The sequence below is a fragment of the Crocodylus porosus genome, unplaced genomic scaffold (genome assembly GCF_001723895.1).
Source record: "Crocodylus porosus isolate Cpor-Errol unplaced genomic scaffold, CroPor_comp1, whole genome shotgun sequence".
In the NCBI taxonomy this organism is placed as follows: domain Eukaryota; kingdom Metazoa; phylum Chordata; order Crocodylia; family Crocodylidae; genus Crocodylus; species Crocodylus porosus.
This window is the reverse complement of record NW_017728921.1, coordinates 2,017,226-2,031,751: the sequence shown is the minus strand read 5'-3', so window position 1 is coordinate 2,031,751 and position 14,526 is coordinate 2,017,226. Positions and strand designations below refer to the sequence as shown.

Below are 14,526 nucleotides of genomic sequence, written 5' to 3'. Positions count from 1 at the left end.
CTCCTTTGTGGAAAAAGGAGAATAAAATAAAACCCAGGCAAAATTTTTCAGTCTATTTGCTTAAAATCACCATAGCTTTAAACGGAGCTTTGATCAGTAACTCTGCCTTGTCCCTTCAGGATAAACGGTGTGCGTGGAAATCTGGAGTAGGTGTCCCGCAATTGCTATACGGCCTCATGTTAGACTCCGTGCTGAGCACCGACTAGACCGTGTTTATACCGTTCAATGCATAAAGGCAGTGACCAAGGAAGGAAGGAGTGAGATGCAAGAGCATAGAATTGTGATGTGACTTAATAACCTTGTGCTTCCATTCCTTTTTTGGACAGGCACAGAGACGACAAACTTGTGAAATGTAGTCAGTTTGATGGCCTTGTAGAACTAGCAACCATCTGTGCACTTTGTAATGATTCTTCTTTGGATTATAACGAAGTAAGTATGTGACTCTGATGCAGACAGAAACCAGAATGAAGTTAAATCTTTGTTTTTTGGCCTCATTTTGTGTCTTCCTCAGATGGCAGGGCCTCCTCATTTCAGTGCAAGACCCCAGGCCTGAGCACCATATCACAATATTGTGGTCACTCCACTTGTCTTCTGATGAAGGGAGAATATTTAATCCCTTGAACTAGTTAATGCTACGCTTTTTCTGGCAGAACAGTGTTGAGCAGTGCAAGTGTTAAAGAGTGAGATGAACCTAAATCTGAGGCCTGTCTTCCACTTCATTGTGTGAGGGCACTGCCACTAGACTTGCCTTGCCTGCCTGAGATCTTGGCTTTTTTTAAAGTAGCTACTTGCACTGTTCAGGATCTAGCACTGGGAATGTAAATAAGTGAAACGCTAGAAACAAGAAATTTTTGGCGAGTGGCACTTAGGTGCCTTTAAAAAAGTTTTGCCTGATTTTACTGTCAGGTTCAACAGTACTTGCCAAGCATTGTTTCCCTTTGTTATATCACTGGAAATCTCACTGTGGTGACCTGCCAAAAATAGTGGGGGTTTTTTGTATAAATATATGTATTTTTTATAGTAACTCCATTCTTTGTTTATTTGAAGGCTAAAGGGGTATATGAAAAGGTTGGAGAAGCTACGGAGACTGCACTCTCCTGCCTGGTAGAGAAGATGAATGTATTTGACACGGATTTGAAAGGACTTTCCAGAATTGAACGTGCAAATGCTTGCAACTCGGTCAGTGCTTTCAGCTAGGCTACTGCAAACAAAGCTTGTTCCCAGTTCTGTTTGTTGTAATCTAAATGCAGCGTTACTGCTTGTGTCCCTTGCACAGGTCATAAAGCAGCTTATGAAGAAAGAGTTCACTTTGGAGTTTTCGAGAGACAGAAAGTCCATGTCTGTGTACTGTTCCCCAAACAAACCAAGCCGGACATTGATGAGCAAGATGTTTGTTAAGGTGAGCTCAGCTCACTAGAAGTGCTGCTCTGAAAGGCTGTGGAAGCTGCATGATTTAAAGTTGTGCTCACATTAACTGTCGCTGAACTGTTAGAATGAATGAGAATCTAGTGCTCTCTCTCCCAGAGATGGGCAACTTTGACTAGTGTTAAATGGTTCTGTTATAGAAAGTAACTGTGCTGGCTTGCTTTGCTTTTGTAGGGTGCTCCTGAAGGTGTAATCGATAGGTGTACACACATCCGTGTTGGAAGCACAAAGCTACCCCTAACATCAGGAATTAAGCAGAAGATAATGTCTGTCATTCGAGAGTGGGGTACGGGCAGAGACACCCTGCGTTGCTTGGCTCTGGCAACGCATGACAATCCACCAAGGAAGGAAGAAATGAATCTCGAGGAGTCTGCAAACTTTATTAGTTATGAGGTTAGTGCTTCTGTCTCCTCTGTTTCAACATTTTCTTCTGGCTGAGATATGGCAACTCATTGAGTTAGGTGGGGTTTTTCTGGTAGTCTAAGAGTGGTCCAGAAATGATGCAAGGGCTGAAGATTTCTTAGGGTGATGGCTTTTCACTGGACCAACTGTATAGGTGAGAGAGAGTTTAGACAAGCTTTCAGATGCAAGGTGCTGATCATCAGGTCCCATGTTGGGTTGGAAAACTTGTCTAATTCTATCCCAACTGTACAGTTAGACCAGCGAAAAGACATCGCCCTAAGAAATCCCTGCCTGCCTTCCCCCATGGCCAGTGCAGCTGGTGAAACGGAGACGGTCCAGGAGCAGTAGAAAATCTTGAGTTGAAACTAATGATTTTTGAGATGCTTTGGCATGCCATGAAATCAGTATTTACTGGCCTACCAAAGAAATATTGGTGAATATTAGTATTCATACTAAAACTCCATGCTTTCCTGTTTCAGACCAACCTTACCTTTGTTGGCTGTGTGGGGATGTTGGATCCCCCCAGAATTGAAGTTGCTTCATCTATAAAGTTGTGTAAGCAAGCTGGTATTCGAGTTATTATGATTACTGGTGACAACAAGGGCACAGCAGTAGCCATCTGTCGTCGCATTGGTATATTTGCGGAGGATGAAGATGTTTCTTCAAAAGCCTTTACTGGACGTGAGTTTGATGAACTTTCCCCAGCTGCCCAGCGAGATGCTTGCCTACACGCTCGTTGCTTTGCCCGCGTAGAGCCTTCCCATAAATCTAAGATTGTTGAGTTCCTTCAGTCTTTCGATGAGATTACGGCTATGGTAAGTAATTAGAAGTAAGTAATTACTACTGTGTGTGTGTGTGTGTGTCTTGTAAAAGAAATGTCACTATTAAGAACAAATTGTCTAGTCAAACTAATGCCAAAATAGTTTGGCAAATTGTTGATTAACTCCCTTTTTGCATATGAAGGACCTTCATAGGATAAAAGACAAGTTCTCTAGCACTGGCCCAGAAAACTTTGATTCTCACTTGTCAGGGAAAACATTTTCACCCAACTAGTGATGCTTTTGTCAATTGTTATTTCCATTTCCATTGTTTCCACTTAGAAAAGTACTGCAACAGTGCATTGTTCTTTAGCAAGTTAATTGTAAGAATTGCTTTATTGTTTCCATGCAGTTCAGCCTCGTTTCATAACACTTACAAAATGTAGATGCTTAGAACGTGTTTGTTCCTTCAAGTACGTTGTGTATCATCCCCCCAAGCCTGTACAACAAAGGTGCTGCTGTCGCTTGAAACAGGCATTTTTTTGTTCAGCCCAGCAGGCGTGTGGCCTCGGAGCTGACGTGAGACTGGTGTGTTAGGCAAGGATAAACAGATTTTTAAACCAAATTACTGGCACTTGAGCAGTGGGGAGTCAGCTAAGTCAACTGTGCCTGCTGTAGTACACCTTGATTCCAGTTGTAGCCAAAATAGCAGCTTTGGAAACACATTCTTGGTTCCGTGGCTGCAAAGGTCCCCTCTCTTACCTGGCTCTCTAATTCTGTTGTTCCCCTCTTCAGATATCTTCACTTGGGTTTAAGCTCGCTGTCCTCTATTTATCTGAAAGCAGTGATTCTTGGCCAGGGTGCCACAGCACCCTGGGGTGTCCTGACAGCTTTTGAAGGGAAAGAGAAGATGAGGAGGATAAGGGCAGACTCTGGTGAGGAGAGTAAGTGCAGGCTCTTCCCTGCTAGCTTCTCCTCCTTCCTGACCTCTCTGCAAGTCCAGTAGATTTTTTAATGGGGTGCCACTCCATAGAGGGCACCTTCAGGCTAAGAAGGCCAAGAACCACTGCTTGAAAGTACCATCACCCATCTGCATCTCCTTACCCACTAAGTCGCCATTAGATCCCCCAAAGATATACAAGTGCCCACATACTGTTCTGTTTGCACTTTGTGTTTTAGACTGGGGATGGTGTCAATGATGCTCCTGCCCTGAAGAAGTCAGAAATTGGGATTGCTATGGGGTCAGGTACTGCAGTGGCTAAAACGGCTTCTGAGATGGTGCTAGCTGATGACAACTTCTCAACCATAGTAGCTGCCGTGGAGGAAGGGCGGGCAATCTACAACAACATGAAACAGTTTATCCGTTACCTGATCTCCTCCAATGTTGGTGAAGTTGTTTGGTAAGTTGAGGAAGTGACTTCATCTGAATGTTTTGCTCTAGCATGCTGATAACTGAACAGAGCAGATTTATTGGACGTGGAGGCTACATTTTTTTTTTTTTTTTTTTAAAAGGCTGCCTCCAAAATGTGTTTTAATTGTGAATCTACTACTCGAGTTTGTTGTAAAATTATTTTGATCTAACTAACATACCCATGAGTAACCTTGTATTTGTGTGTGTTCTTCTAGTATCTTCTTGACTGCTGCTCTGGGTTTTCCCGAAGCTTTAATTCCTGTCCAACTGTTGTGGGTAAACCTTGTAACGGATGGTCTCCCTGCCACAGCTCTGGGCTTTAACCCTCCTGATCTAGACATTATGAATAAGCCACCCCGCAACCCTAAAGAGCCGCTGATCAGTGGGTGGCTCTTCTTCCGTTACCTGGCTATTGGATGTGAGTAATACTGGCTTTTATTTTTAAATTTTAAAATGTCCATATAGAACATCTTCCAGAAACCTGTTTGGAAGTCGCAGGTCTGGTGGTGTGTTTGGGACCCCAGTCCAGAACCACAGCAGCGGAGTGTACTGTTGAACCAGTGTGCTCCTTCTAGCCACTTAAGTCCAAGATTTGTGCTTTCTTTTGGCATCACTTGTCTGCAGTAGTCACCACGAGTTAAGCACACCTCCTCCGTTCACACCGTTCTTGTTGCTTTGCTCTATTCTTGTAGGTAACAGGCAAAGCTGTGCCTGTAGGACTGCAAGATGATTTGCAGAGCTCTAACCAGTTGAATTCCTCATGTGTCTTATCTGCAATAGGCAGCTTGTGTGAACAGACGAAAGACTTTCAGGTGTCACGTCATCCCAACTGGAATCTGTCCAGCCAACATTTCGGAGCTACTTTCTTGAAGGAAACGGATGCAGTTGCATGACACATTAGAGTGCTCAAGGGGTGATGGAGGGGGACGCTCAAGGAGGGTGCACGAGGCCTTGTCTCTCTCACTGTAATATAGACAACTGCATTTTTCCCTCCTCAAGGTTATGTTGGAGCTGCTACAGTGGGTGCTGCTGCCTGGTGGTTCATCGCTGCTGATGGTGGTCCAAGAATTACCTTCTACCAGCTGGTATTGCTCAGTTAATTTTACTTTTAAGAAGCTTCCAGAACTGCAGTCTCTCAGTAATGACGTGGTGTTCCACTGTGTGCCCTATTTCTAAAGGATCGTATCTGACTATGTGATACAATTGTACATAATTCAGTGCATGCTCACTAGAAGCTGAGAGGTCAAATACATAAGCTGCTAACCTGTTTTTGGAAGGACCACCAGCTACTGAAGGACTTTTATGTGCAATAAATTAATGAGAATTGTCTTGACATAGAGAAAGTAGTTCTCAGCACTGGGTACAGTCTCTTTATAAGCCTGTGCAAGAAATCCTGAATGGTATCCTGAGCTTAACTTTTTTAAAAATTGGATCACCATCATTGAACCGAGTGCTTGCTTTGTTCTCTTGTAGAGCCACTTCCTGCAGTGTAAAGAGGACAACCCAGACTTCTCGGGTGTAGACTGTGTGGTCTTTGAGTCTCCATACCCCATGACAATGGCTCTTTCTGTTCTGGTCACCATAGAGATGTGCAATGCTCTCAACAGGTTAGTATCTCTGAGGTGGAAAGATACTAACAAGAGCTTCAGTGAGAACTTCTTGCCTGAGTTCATGACTTGCTATGTGTGTCCATTGTAACGTGTGGACACTCAAGTAATGGGTAACAGTGCTATGATGCTTTCATGAATTTACACAGTGCAGGCCTCCTTTAGGAGCAGCTTTCCTGGGTCATGTTGAAGACCTTCCATGAATGCAGAGGTGTAGCTTTAAACCCTCAGGTTCACTCTTGGGATCTTGGTATTTGACTGCAGGGCATTAACTGCACGGATGTTTTCCACTCTTTAATTCAAGCCTCATCAATCAGACGAGTCCCTGCACTGCTGCTATGAAGTGAGAACAAGGAGACCTAAAATAAGGCAGTTTAAGTATATGAAAAATAGTTCTTCCTGCCCTAAGGGAGTATGGCCTCAGCCAATTAATATAATACATTATAAATGGAAACAGCTAATTAGCACAGTAAGCCAAGGGTATTTGAAAAAATGTACTTTGGAAGGCAAAGAAATGGACTTGAATGTTAAGGTGAGGTGCAGAACCTGGCCCACACAGGAGACTCCTTCTCTCTGAACTCGGTCCTCCAGCACAAAACTCCCCTCTGGCCTAGCCAGAAGGTGCCCTATTCAGATCTGCTGTGCAGGTTCAGCCTAGGAGACTGATCGATTGCGTTACATACAGCATTACATAGTGCAGAATATTAGAATAAGCCTAAATGCAACCTTGTACGCACTGCAGTCCAATTCAAGTGGATATTATTAAAATGCAACATGAATTGAGCTTCTTGGCTCTTTGCAGCCAGCAGAGATCGACTTCCCTCAGTCTACAGTAAAGGGGTTACAAAATGCGGGTAACTTGTAAGAATCAAATTCACTATTCTGCCCTGTCCCTTCTAGTCCTATGAGTTCTTTCTGGGGCAGGAGCTCCCCTCCCCACCCTGCCACCCTGCTCTGAGTGGGATCAGAGTAGGGAAAGGTTTTGTGCTGGAATGTGGGTATTCTGCTTGTTGCTGTATTTTATCTGAAGCAGGGCAAGAATTTCTTTGCGCTGCCAGATTGGCTGAAGTGGGGTGGGTTTTTCAGCTTCTCCGCAGCAGCAGATAAGGGAACCAGCTGAGTAGGTGAGGAAGGCAGGTTCAGATTGAGGAACCAGGACTGATCTGGTATCACTCCTTACTTCTGAAACTGAGGAGAGAACCCACGTCCAGCAGATGCCCAGAGTGAACAGTCAAGGACATGGTGTCCCAAACCCTGCTGTGACTGAATTGCTAGGTAGTGTTCCCATTTAGCTGAGTAAGTTGCGGCCTCACTTGAAGCACATCCTTTGTATCTTCTCTTCTCTTCCTTCGTGTGTGATCAGGACACTGGGAACTGCTGAACTGCCTTTTTTGTTTCCAGGTGTGTTGACTGGCCTGTTGTAATGCTTGATTTGTCCCATGTTTGTATTGCAGTCTATCAGAAAACCAGTCGTTAATGAGGATGCCTCCATGGGAGAATGTCTGGCTGATGGGTGCCATTTGCTTGTCCATGTCACTTCACTTCCTTATCCTTTATGTGGAACCACTGCCAGTAAGTTCATGTCACTTGTGCCCACTAATGCGCTTAAGGAGAAGAGTGCCAAAAATAACTTACTTGCAATAAAGATTATTTTTTTAATGCTTGTTTAAAACTCAGCCATTGACTTGCCTCTTGTAGGAGACTCTAATGTTGGGGTCCTCTTCCACAGATTATCTTCCAGATCACGCCTCTGAATGTGACGCAGTGGCTGATGGTGTTGAAAATCTCACTCCCTGTCATTCTGCTAGATGAGACACTTAAGTTTGCAGCACGTAACTACCTGGAACCTGGTAAAGATATTGTGCAGCCTGCCACCAAACCGTACTCTTTATCAGCATGCACCGAAGGGATTTCCTGGCCGTTTGTGCTCATTACCATGCCCTTGATTATCTGGCTTTATAGTACAGACACTAACTTTAGTGACATGTTCTGGTCTTGACTGACATAGTGACCCGTTTTACATAAAGATGTTTAACTTAATCAATTTTTTTATTGTTTAGAGCAACTGTCTATTTCTGCTGAATATTCACATGAACATACTTGCCGGTGATGGAGGTTTCATACTCTAGATTTTGTTTTTGTTTTTTGCTTTTTCTGACTCCAGTGGGGGCAATATATTCCTCTTTTATACACAATTAAAGTGTCCATTGACATGTACAGAGAACTAACACTATTTTATGCAAATATTTTTTTGTAGATGAAAAGCATGTACAGTGTTCTGTTGAATAGTTGATTCATCCTTGTAAAAAAAAAAAAAAAAAAAAAAAAAAAATTCTTTTGAGCCAGCGGACACTATCAAATGAAATTGGCAGCAGATTTTAGGGAATGAATGTGTGTTGTCTAAAACTAAAAAAGCATGTAACTGTCTGTCTTCTGCATGGTCATCTGAACTTAATTTGTCATATGGTCAGTCTATTTTTTTTTAATTCATAAGATGGTTTTTCTGCACTGGGCAGAGAGTACTGCTACCTCAGTATTTTTGGTTTGCCCCCCTCCTGCACCCACCTTTTAGATTCCCGACAGTCTTGTTTACGCCAGTCTCTGTAAGAGGTAAGCCTATTTTTGCTTGTGCAGAAAACATCATTCCAGGTGCAGCCTGCTGGGTTCTTTCATCCTCTCAACACACGTAGCTTTTTTAAGGTTATTTATTTAAATATCTAATGTATTTTATTCTAACCCACCTTGTTTAACCAGTGTTGCCCACTTGTGGAGGGAAAGCAGGGGGAGGACAGGAAAGAACTACTTCAGTCTAGCTTAAAGACAAAAACTTTGAAATGGATGAAGAGAGAGAACTGTCTCATTTTAACTGTAGAAGATGGTTTGAGCTCCATTTTAATACCTTACTTACGTGTGTCAGACTTCGGTTCGGTCTTTTTAAATCAAAGCTTTTTGTAATGGGGCCTGGAAAAATAACTTGCACTGCATAGTTTGAAATTGGATTTCTTACACTTTTATGAGGGCGCTAAAAAATCAGCTAAACATTTTGAGAGTTCTTCTGCTGGCCTGCTATAGCCTGACTTAAACAAGTAACAAGCTCGTGTGTGGTTTTTGTAAAATCTGTAAATAGCACATGACCAAATTGAACATATTGTATAGAACTATTTTTATTTTCATGTGGCACTAACCACATTCATTATTGCGATGTGTTAGAGCATGTTTTTCAAAATCAGTCCTGTACCAACAATGTGCAAGTCATTAACAGTCCTAACTGTGGTGTTTTTCTCCAATGCCTTCCAACATCCATCGACCTAAAGTGAGTATTTCTCTTCCATTTCACCATCCCAGTGATAACTTTCTGTAAAATGGCATATGCTGTACACCTACATGTCAAGAATAAATAGTAATTTCCTTCATTCCATGCTGCGTTTTGTCAAACTCTGCTGTGCTACATTATTATCACCACGTTAGACTCATTCTAGCGTGCGGCTCCAGTTGAAGCAAACGCTTTACGTTCAGAACCGTAACGGTGCTTTGTACAACAGATCTGGGGGGACTGGCAGTCTCGGTGCTGCAGGTGTTGAGTCTGTGGCAAATCTATCAAATCTTTTTTTGAGACCTCCCTGTTTATGTTGGTTTGCTGCTTCGGACTGGATGGGCATTTGTGTGAAACGTGCTTGTACTGCTGGGCAGGGGACACTCGGTTCTCAAGCATTCACCCAGTAGGAAATGTGGAATGCCTTTTGTGGACAGGGTGTCGCCTCCTTTACCCTTCCTGGGTGTTAGTGTTTGCAGTGCAGGTGCCCCCCTGCTCGGGCAATTGTTTGTTCCCAGTCGGTGGAAATGCCTTCTCCACATGGTGGTAGTGTGAAAAGACAAAGAAACCCCCACTCCTCTTAAACTCTGCCAGACTAGCACTGGGGTCGTGGTGCCTTTGGAAGCTGGCTGGCAGGTGTTCTCATAGTTTGCACTGCCTTTGAGCCTACTCTTAAAAGCAGCTGGGTCATGCTACTTTTTTTAGCTTCTGTTGAAGCGGACTGGTACATGAAACAATAAGCTGGATCCTGGCTGGCACAGAGGATAATCTCAAGGGTTGCAGGCTTGCCTAGCTTTAGCTGCAGAAGATGTGTGTTTCCCCCAGATGTTAAACAAAACAGCTCCCTAAGGAACAGCTTTGTCTGCTGGCCCTCAGCAGAGTGCATTTTAGCAGAGGGGTGCTTTTAGTAAGCATGAAGTGGCTTGTTTGGGTGTTGAGTCAGGTCCAGGTCCTTGTCACCAGGTAGGCATTTGCAAGACCCCTTTAAGCACCTGAGTTCTGTGTTGACTGTAGTGTATTTGGTGTGACTGGAGAAGGACCTCTATACTGAGAAGAACGTCCATCCCAAGAGTAAGTGACTTGCAGTTGCACCCTGTGATGGTGCAGCTACAGAATGGCCTCCTCAGTGTTCAGCCAGTGAGGAGGTCTTGTTCCTCAGAATACGAGATCAGTGTCTGCAGCAGGGCATGTTCTCTGCACTGGGCACTGACGGCATCATGTCATGCAAGCCTCTCTTGTACCCTGTGGACTAAGACTAAATTTGATCAAATCAATTTGCTGCAATGCCATTGGGTTCTGGGAACACTGGACTGAGGGCTCTGTGCCCACGGGCAGCTGAGGGCACTACCACCTCGAGAAATGGAGCCCCCCAATCCTGGAATATGGGGTGCAGGCAGACTCCGGCATTGCAGTGGAAGACAAAGGCTTTTGGTTACAAGGGTAACTTCTGGGCAACCTGCTATATCAGCTCTTGCTGGCTGCAGTTTCTTTTCCACTTACACTGGAGACCATGTGCCTTGCTTTTACAAGCTCGTACTGACAGTCTAGCAACTTGTCAGCAGCCACTTAAATGTCAGCTGGGTTTAGTTTCACATCCCAGCTCAGCATCCTAGACCTAGGTGTTCACACTAAATGCGTAATGATTGAGCACTAGGTAGTTTGGGCTTCACAAATGCCTGGAAAGGATCTGTGTGGTCAGTGGGTGTGGGGTGGGTTTTTTTAAAGCTTCTGTCTCAAGCTAAGTTGTGCACCATATTAAAAGTGTGCTCCAGTGCCCTGGCTGTAATTGCAGAAGCAGCATGCAACCCTGCTGCTGCAAGGAGAGGTACACCTGGGCTGTTGGAGAGGAGCCTAGGAGATCCAGTGTGTCTGGGGCCATCTGGGCAATTGCACTGCTTTTGAAGGCCTTATCTAAACCTGGAGCACTGTCTGCCTGAACTGCACTTGCTCAGCAACTGGTAGTACAGCAGCTGCCTTTGAAATAGATGGGAGTGTCTGCAAGTGCCTCAAGGAATGAGTCTACAAAGTACAGCAAACCTTTACCCTTCCCTGTGCTAAAAGATGTTGCCACAGGAATGGAATCGATCCTCTCCAGGGTGTATTTCACTCTTCTCTGGAGTGAAGCAGTTTGAGCAGGTGCCTAGAAAGCTGCTATCTGTTGTACATGTGTTGCACAGTGGCTGAGTCTTGGGTTTCAAGACATGGACTTTTGAGCAGCCTTTCACTGGACTAAGGTGGGACAGCTCTCAGACACTTAACAGAGTAGGGCAATGTCACCAAAACAGCTCCCTCCACTTGGCATCAGGGAACTGAGAGAACTTGGGTAACCAAACTGTTCCTCTTCAACTGGTGTAAGTTGTGAATTTTTTTTTTTTCCCCCCTCTCTAGCTGATGGACAGTTGACAGGTCCCCTAGGCAAAATGCAGCAGTTCATCACAGGTTTAAAAGCAAAATTTCTTGCCAAAACTTGTATTAGTAGAAGAAACCCCTCTTCCATTCCTAGCCCAATGTCTGACTGCTCCAAAGGACAGCAGCACCAGGCTCGTCTCCACCTACAGATTTTGAAGGGAGAGAGGCGGTGTCTCTCTGTAGAAAACGTGTTTGCATTCTGTATTATTGAAGCTTAGTAGCTGTGATCCAGGCAGCAGAGCAGAAATATGTCGTGCCTCTGCAGGGTTCACTTGTGAGGGATCCAGTTAGCCTAATGGCCGTGTGGACATCTTATGTGACCCTGTGGACACAGCATGTCTGTTATGAGGCTTGCGCGTCCCCCTGCCTTATTCAACACCACCATTTCTTCAAACAGTTTTATGCCTTCCAGTTCTGTGTGTTTTCTTTCACCCTTCAGTGAGCTTTCTGTTGTCTGCTCCTCCACTCTGGGTTTCTTAATGCATTCCCTTGGCAGCCTTTTCCCTGTGATCCCTGGCAGGCGAGAACCACAAGGGGTTTGTGTCACGCCAGGCTGAGAGACAGCTAGATGAGACGCCTCTGTCTAAAGCTTCTGCTGGAAGCCAGCCATCAGTTGATGCTTTCACGTTGACAGCAGCTCCTTCTAGGAGAGCATACTCACGCCTGGCAAATCCTACCGTGTGCTGTTAGCTGGGGGGCATCTGTCCCTGTGCAGATGTCGGACATCTAGTTGGGGCTTCTCTACCTCCTTCAGGTGGTTCCAAGCCACTGGTTCCTCTTGACAAAGAATCTGAGAGTCAAAGAACTGCTCGAAATATATGTAAATGGAGTCTCCTTTTTGCCTATGCGACTACACTATAAATAGTGTCTGCTGATTTACTCTGAATAGCCCTCCAGGAGACAGTCTGAAAGGTGCGGTAATTCCATTCTGTCCCAGCGTTACAAGGCTAATGTGTGAGGGGAGGCTGTTTCATAAACACCTACTGGTAAGAAAATGAGCTTTTCATCTGTGATGATAAAATGCAGTACAGCAGTGCTAGCTGCTTCTGAGAACAGCTGCCAAGTGGAATGTAATGGCAAGCAGCTCAAACAGAAGAGATGGTGGAATTTGCAGAGATGGGAGGGAAGGAGGTAAAATGGATTTTGCACCTGTCTTGTTTGACCTTTTACGCACTTCTAACCATTAATTGTTTCCCTAATCTCTGCTAATCACATATCTTAATGACATTAATATTACGCATACTCTGAACTCTTGGACCCTATAAATCATAGGCTCTGCTGTGAAGGGCAGTATTTACAGAGCAGTCCAACTAGGGAAGCAGAGCATGTTTACCTTCAAAGACGGGGATAAAGTCCACGGTGCATTTCAGGGTAAAGTACAACAGTAGCTTCATGACGTTGTACTTCACGCCTCACACAAGCTTCAGGTGTACCATGACTTCTTTCCTACCTTACTTCCCAGAATTGGCTGCATAACCGGGATGATTAAAGGGACATGTATTAGGTCTGCTTTGAGCCAAAATTTGAGGGTTTAGTTTTTGCCAAATTAAACCTGCAAACAGACTTAAAAAATAGCCACTGAAATTCTTTCCAGGAAATTTCTGTAGTGGTTTGTTTTGTTTTTCAAACAACAACCAGGCCCTAAGGTGGTGTATCATACCTGGGAGGGAAACTCATCTAGCAAATGAAACCAGACCTGGTCTCTCTGCTTGGGCTGGACACTGAAATACTAAAAGGCAACTTTAAAATTCTTTTGCCTTCTAATATTTGAGATGAAATCCTGTCCCCATGGAGATGGGTGGGAGCTCTGATTATTGGCTTTCACAATGGTGTCAGAAACTAAACCTAAGACCATGTCCTTTCAATGAAATCAGCAGCCTGATATCAAACTTAACCTTCTTTCTTCTATCACTATTGATCTGGCAGAGTCTTGCTTTTATAATGACAGACCATTCGTGCTCTCATTAACTCTTCTCTTTTCTTTCCTTTTCAGCAATGCTGGAGTAATCGCTTCCTAAACAATTTTGCAGACATGTAAGGTTGTTTTGTTGCGTGCATGTGTTTTTAGCAACACATCTACCAAAACTGCTGCATGTGTCATGTAAAAAAAAAAAAAAAAAAAAACCCCCCTTTGCTTCCCCTCAACCGAAACTCATTGTATACTTTGTGGAATAAGTGTGTGGTACCATTAGGGCTTCAGTTATACAAATGTACAAATGTGCAATATAGCTCAGCGAATCAAACTCTCCAGAGAAGTTTGGGTTCTTTGCTGCATGGAAGAGAACTTTTTTTTTTTTTTTGTTCTTAAACCAAAAGTTGAGGAGCTGTCAGCCAAGTTTCCATATTTCTCTGTGTAAGATGTCATAGTTAATAAAATGTACAATATCAAACTAATGCATGCCTTCAGTTGTAAGTAGCCAAATCTTTCTGTATTGTATCATCTAAGCGTACTACTTTATAAACAGCTCTGTACAATATGCTATACTATTTATAAATTCATTGAAAAAAAGACTACAGATGTTGAATGTGTAAACTGTAAACCCCCAGGTCATAACTTCCAATTTTTTTTTTTAATTTTATTTTTGTGTGTGCAAACCAACTTATTTTGCACTGTAATGTAACTTATTTAATTCAATCTAAAGAAGTAGACAGATGTTGGTGCAATACAACTATTGTGATGCATTTATCTAAAGCAGCAAACAACTCGGCCAGTTATCACAACTGCATGGGTGACTGACCTCCAGAAGCTGTAAATAAGATCAAGTGTCTATTGAAATACTGACAGTAATAAGCATCACACCTAATTCCTTGTTTTGGGTAAATAAATTGATTCTACAATACACACCTGGCGTGTTATTTGATGCACTTTGTTTTCTACAGGTACTTGCGTACATACGTTGGCATTCTCTTATATTTAATGCCAGGATGACACTTACTAGCATCAGCAGCATTGCAATCTTTCCTACTAGAACTATGCAGATGCCAGCTGCTCTTCCTGCAGTATTGACCTCCTCGCTGGTGTGATTTTTTTTTTTTTCCCTCTGTCCAGGGGCTTGTGTGCATTTTAAGGGACACTGTCAAGTACTTTGATCACTTAATTTTTTTTAAATGCTCCATTGTTTGTAAAAACCCTCCAGAAACCTTAATAAACACATTCTTTCCCAATGACACTTCCATTTTTTGGTTCTCTATTTTGTAAGT

The 14,526-nt window shown here is 43.5% G+C and overlaps 2 protein-coding genes across 3 annotated transcripts in view; one reads left to right on the top strand and one right to left on the bottom strand.

Moving 5' to 3' along the window:
* The window catches only part of ATP2A2 (ATPase sarcoplasmic/endoplasmic reticulum Ca2+ transporting 2), a 62,432-nt gene extending 47,937 nt beyond the window's left edge, over positions 1-14,495 (top strand). Inside the window, exons 10-21 of one of the 2 annotated variants that reach the window (XM_019538697.1) lie at positions 327-429; positions 1,048-1,179; positions 1,277-1,399; positions 1,600-1,818; positions 2,307-2,642; positions 3,765-3,985; positions 4,212-4,414; positions 4,996-5,081; positions 5,470-5,603; positions 7,058-7,175; positions 7,333-7,453; positions 13,319-14,495. In XM_019538697.1, coding sequence (XP_019394242.1) covers positions 327-429; positions 1,048-1,179; positions 1,277-1,399; positions 1,600-1,818; positions 2,307-2,642; positions 3,765-3,985; positions 4,212-4,414; positions 4,996-5,081; positions 5,470-5,603; positions 7,058-7,175; positions 7,333-7,453; positions 13,319-13,332 — 1,810 coding nt within the window. In that variant the 3' untranslated portion in view covers positions 13,333-14,495. Of the gene's footprint in view, positions 1-326; positions 430-1,047; positions 1,180-1,276; positions 1,400-1,599; positions 1,819-2,306; positions 2,643-3,764; positions 3,986-4,211; positions 4,415-4,995; positions 5,082-5,469; positions 5,604-7,057; positions 7,176-7,332 lie in introns of both variants that reach the window. The other variant, XM_019538696.1, reaches the window with a different exon arrangement.
* The window catches only part of ANAPC7 (anaphase promoting complex subunit 7), a 37,205-nt gene that overhangs the window by 844 nt on the left and 21,835 nt on the right, over positions 1-14,526 (bottom strand). The window lies entirely within an intron of this gene.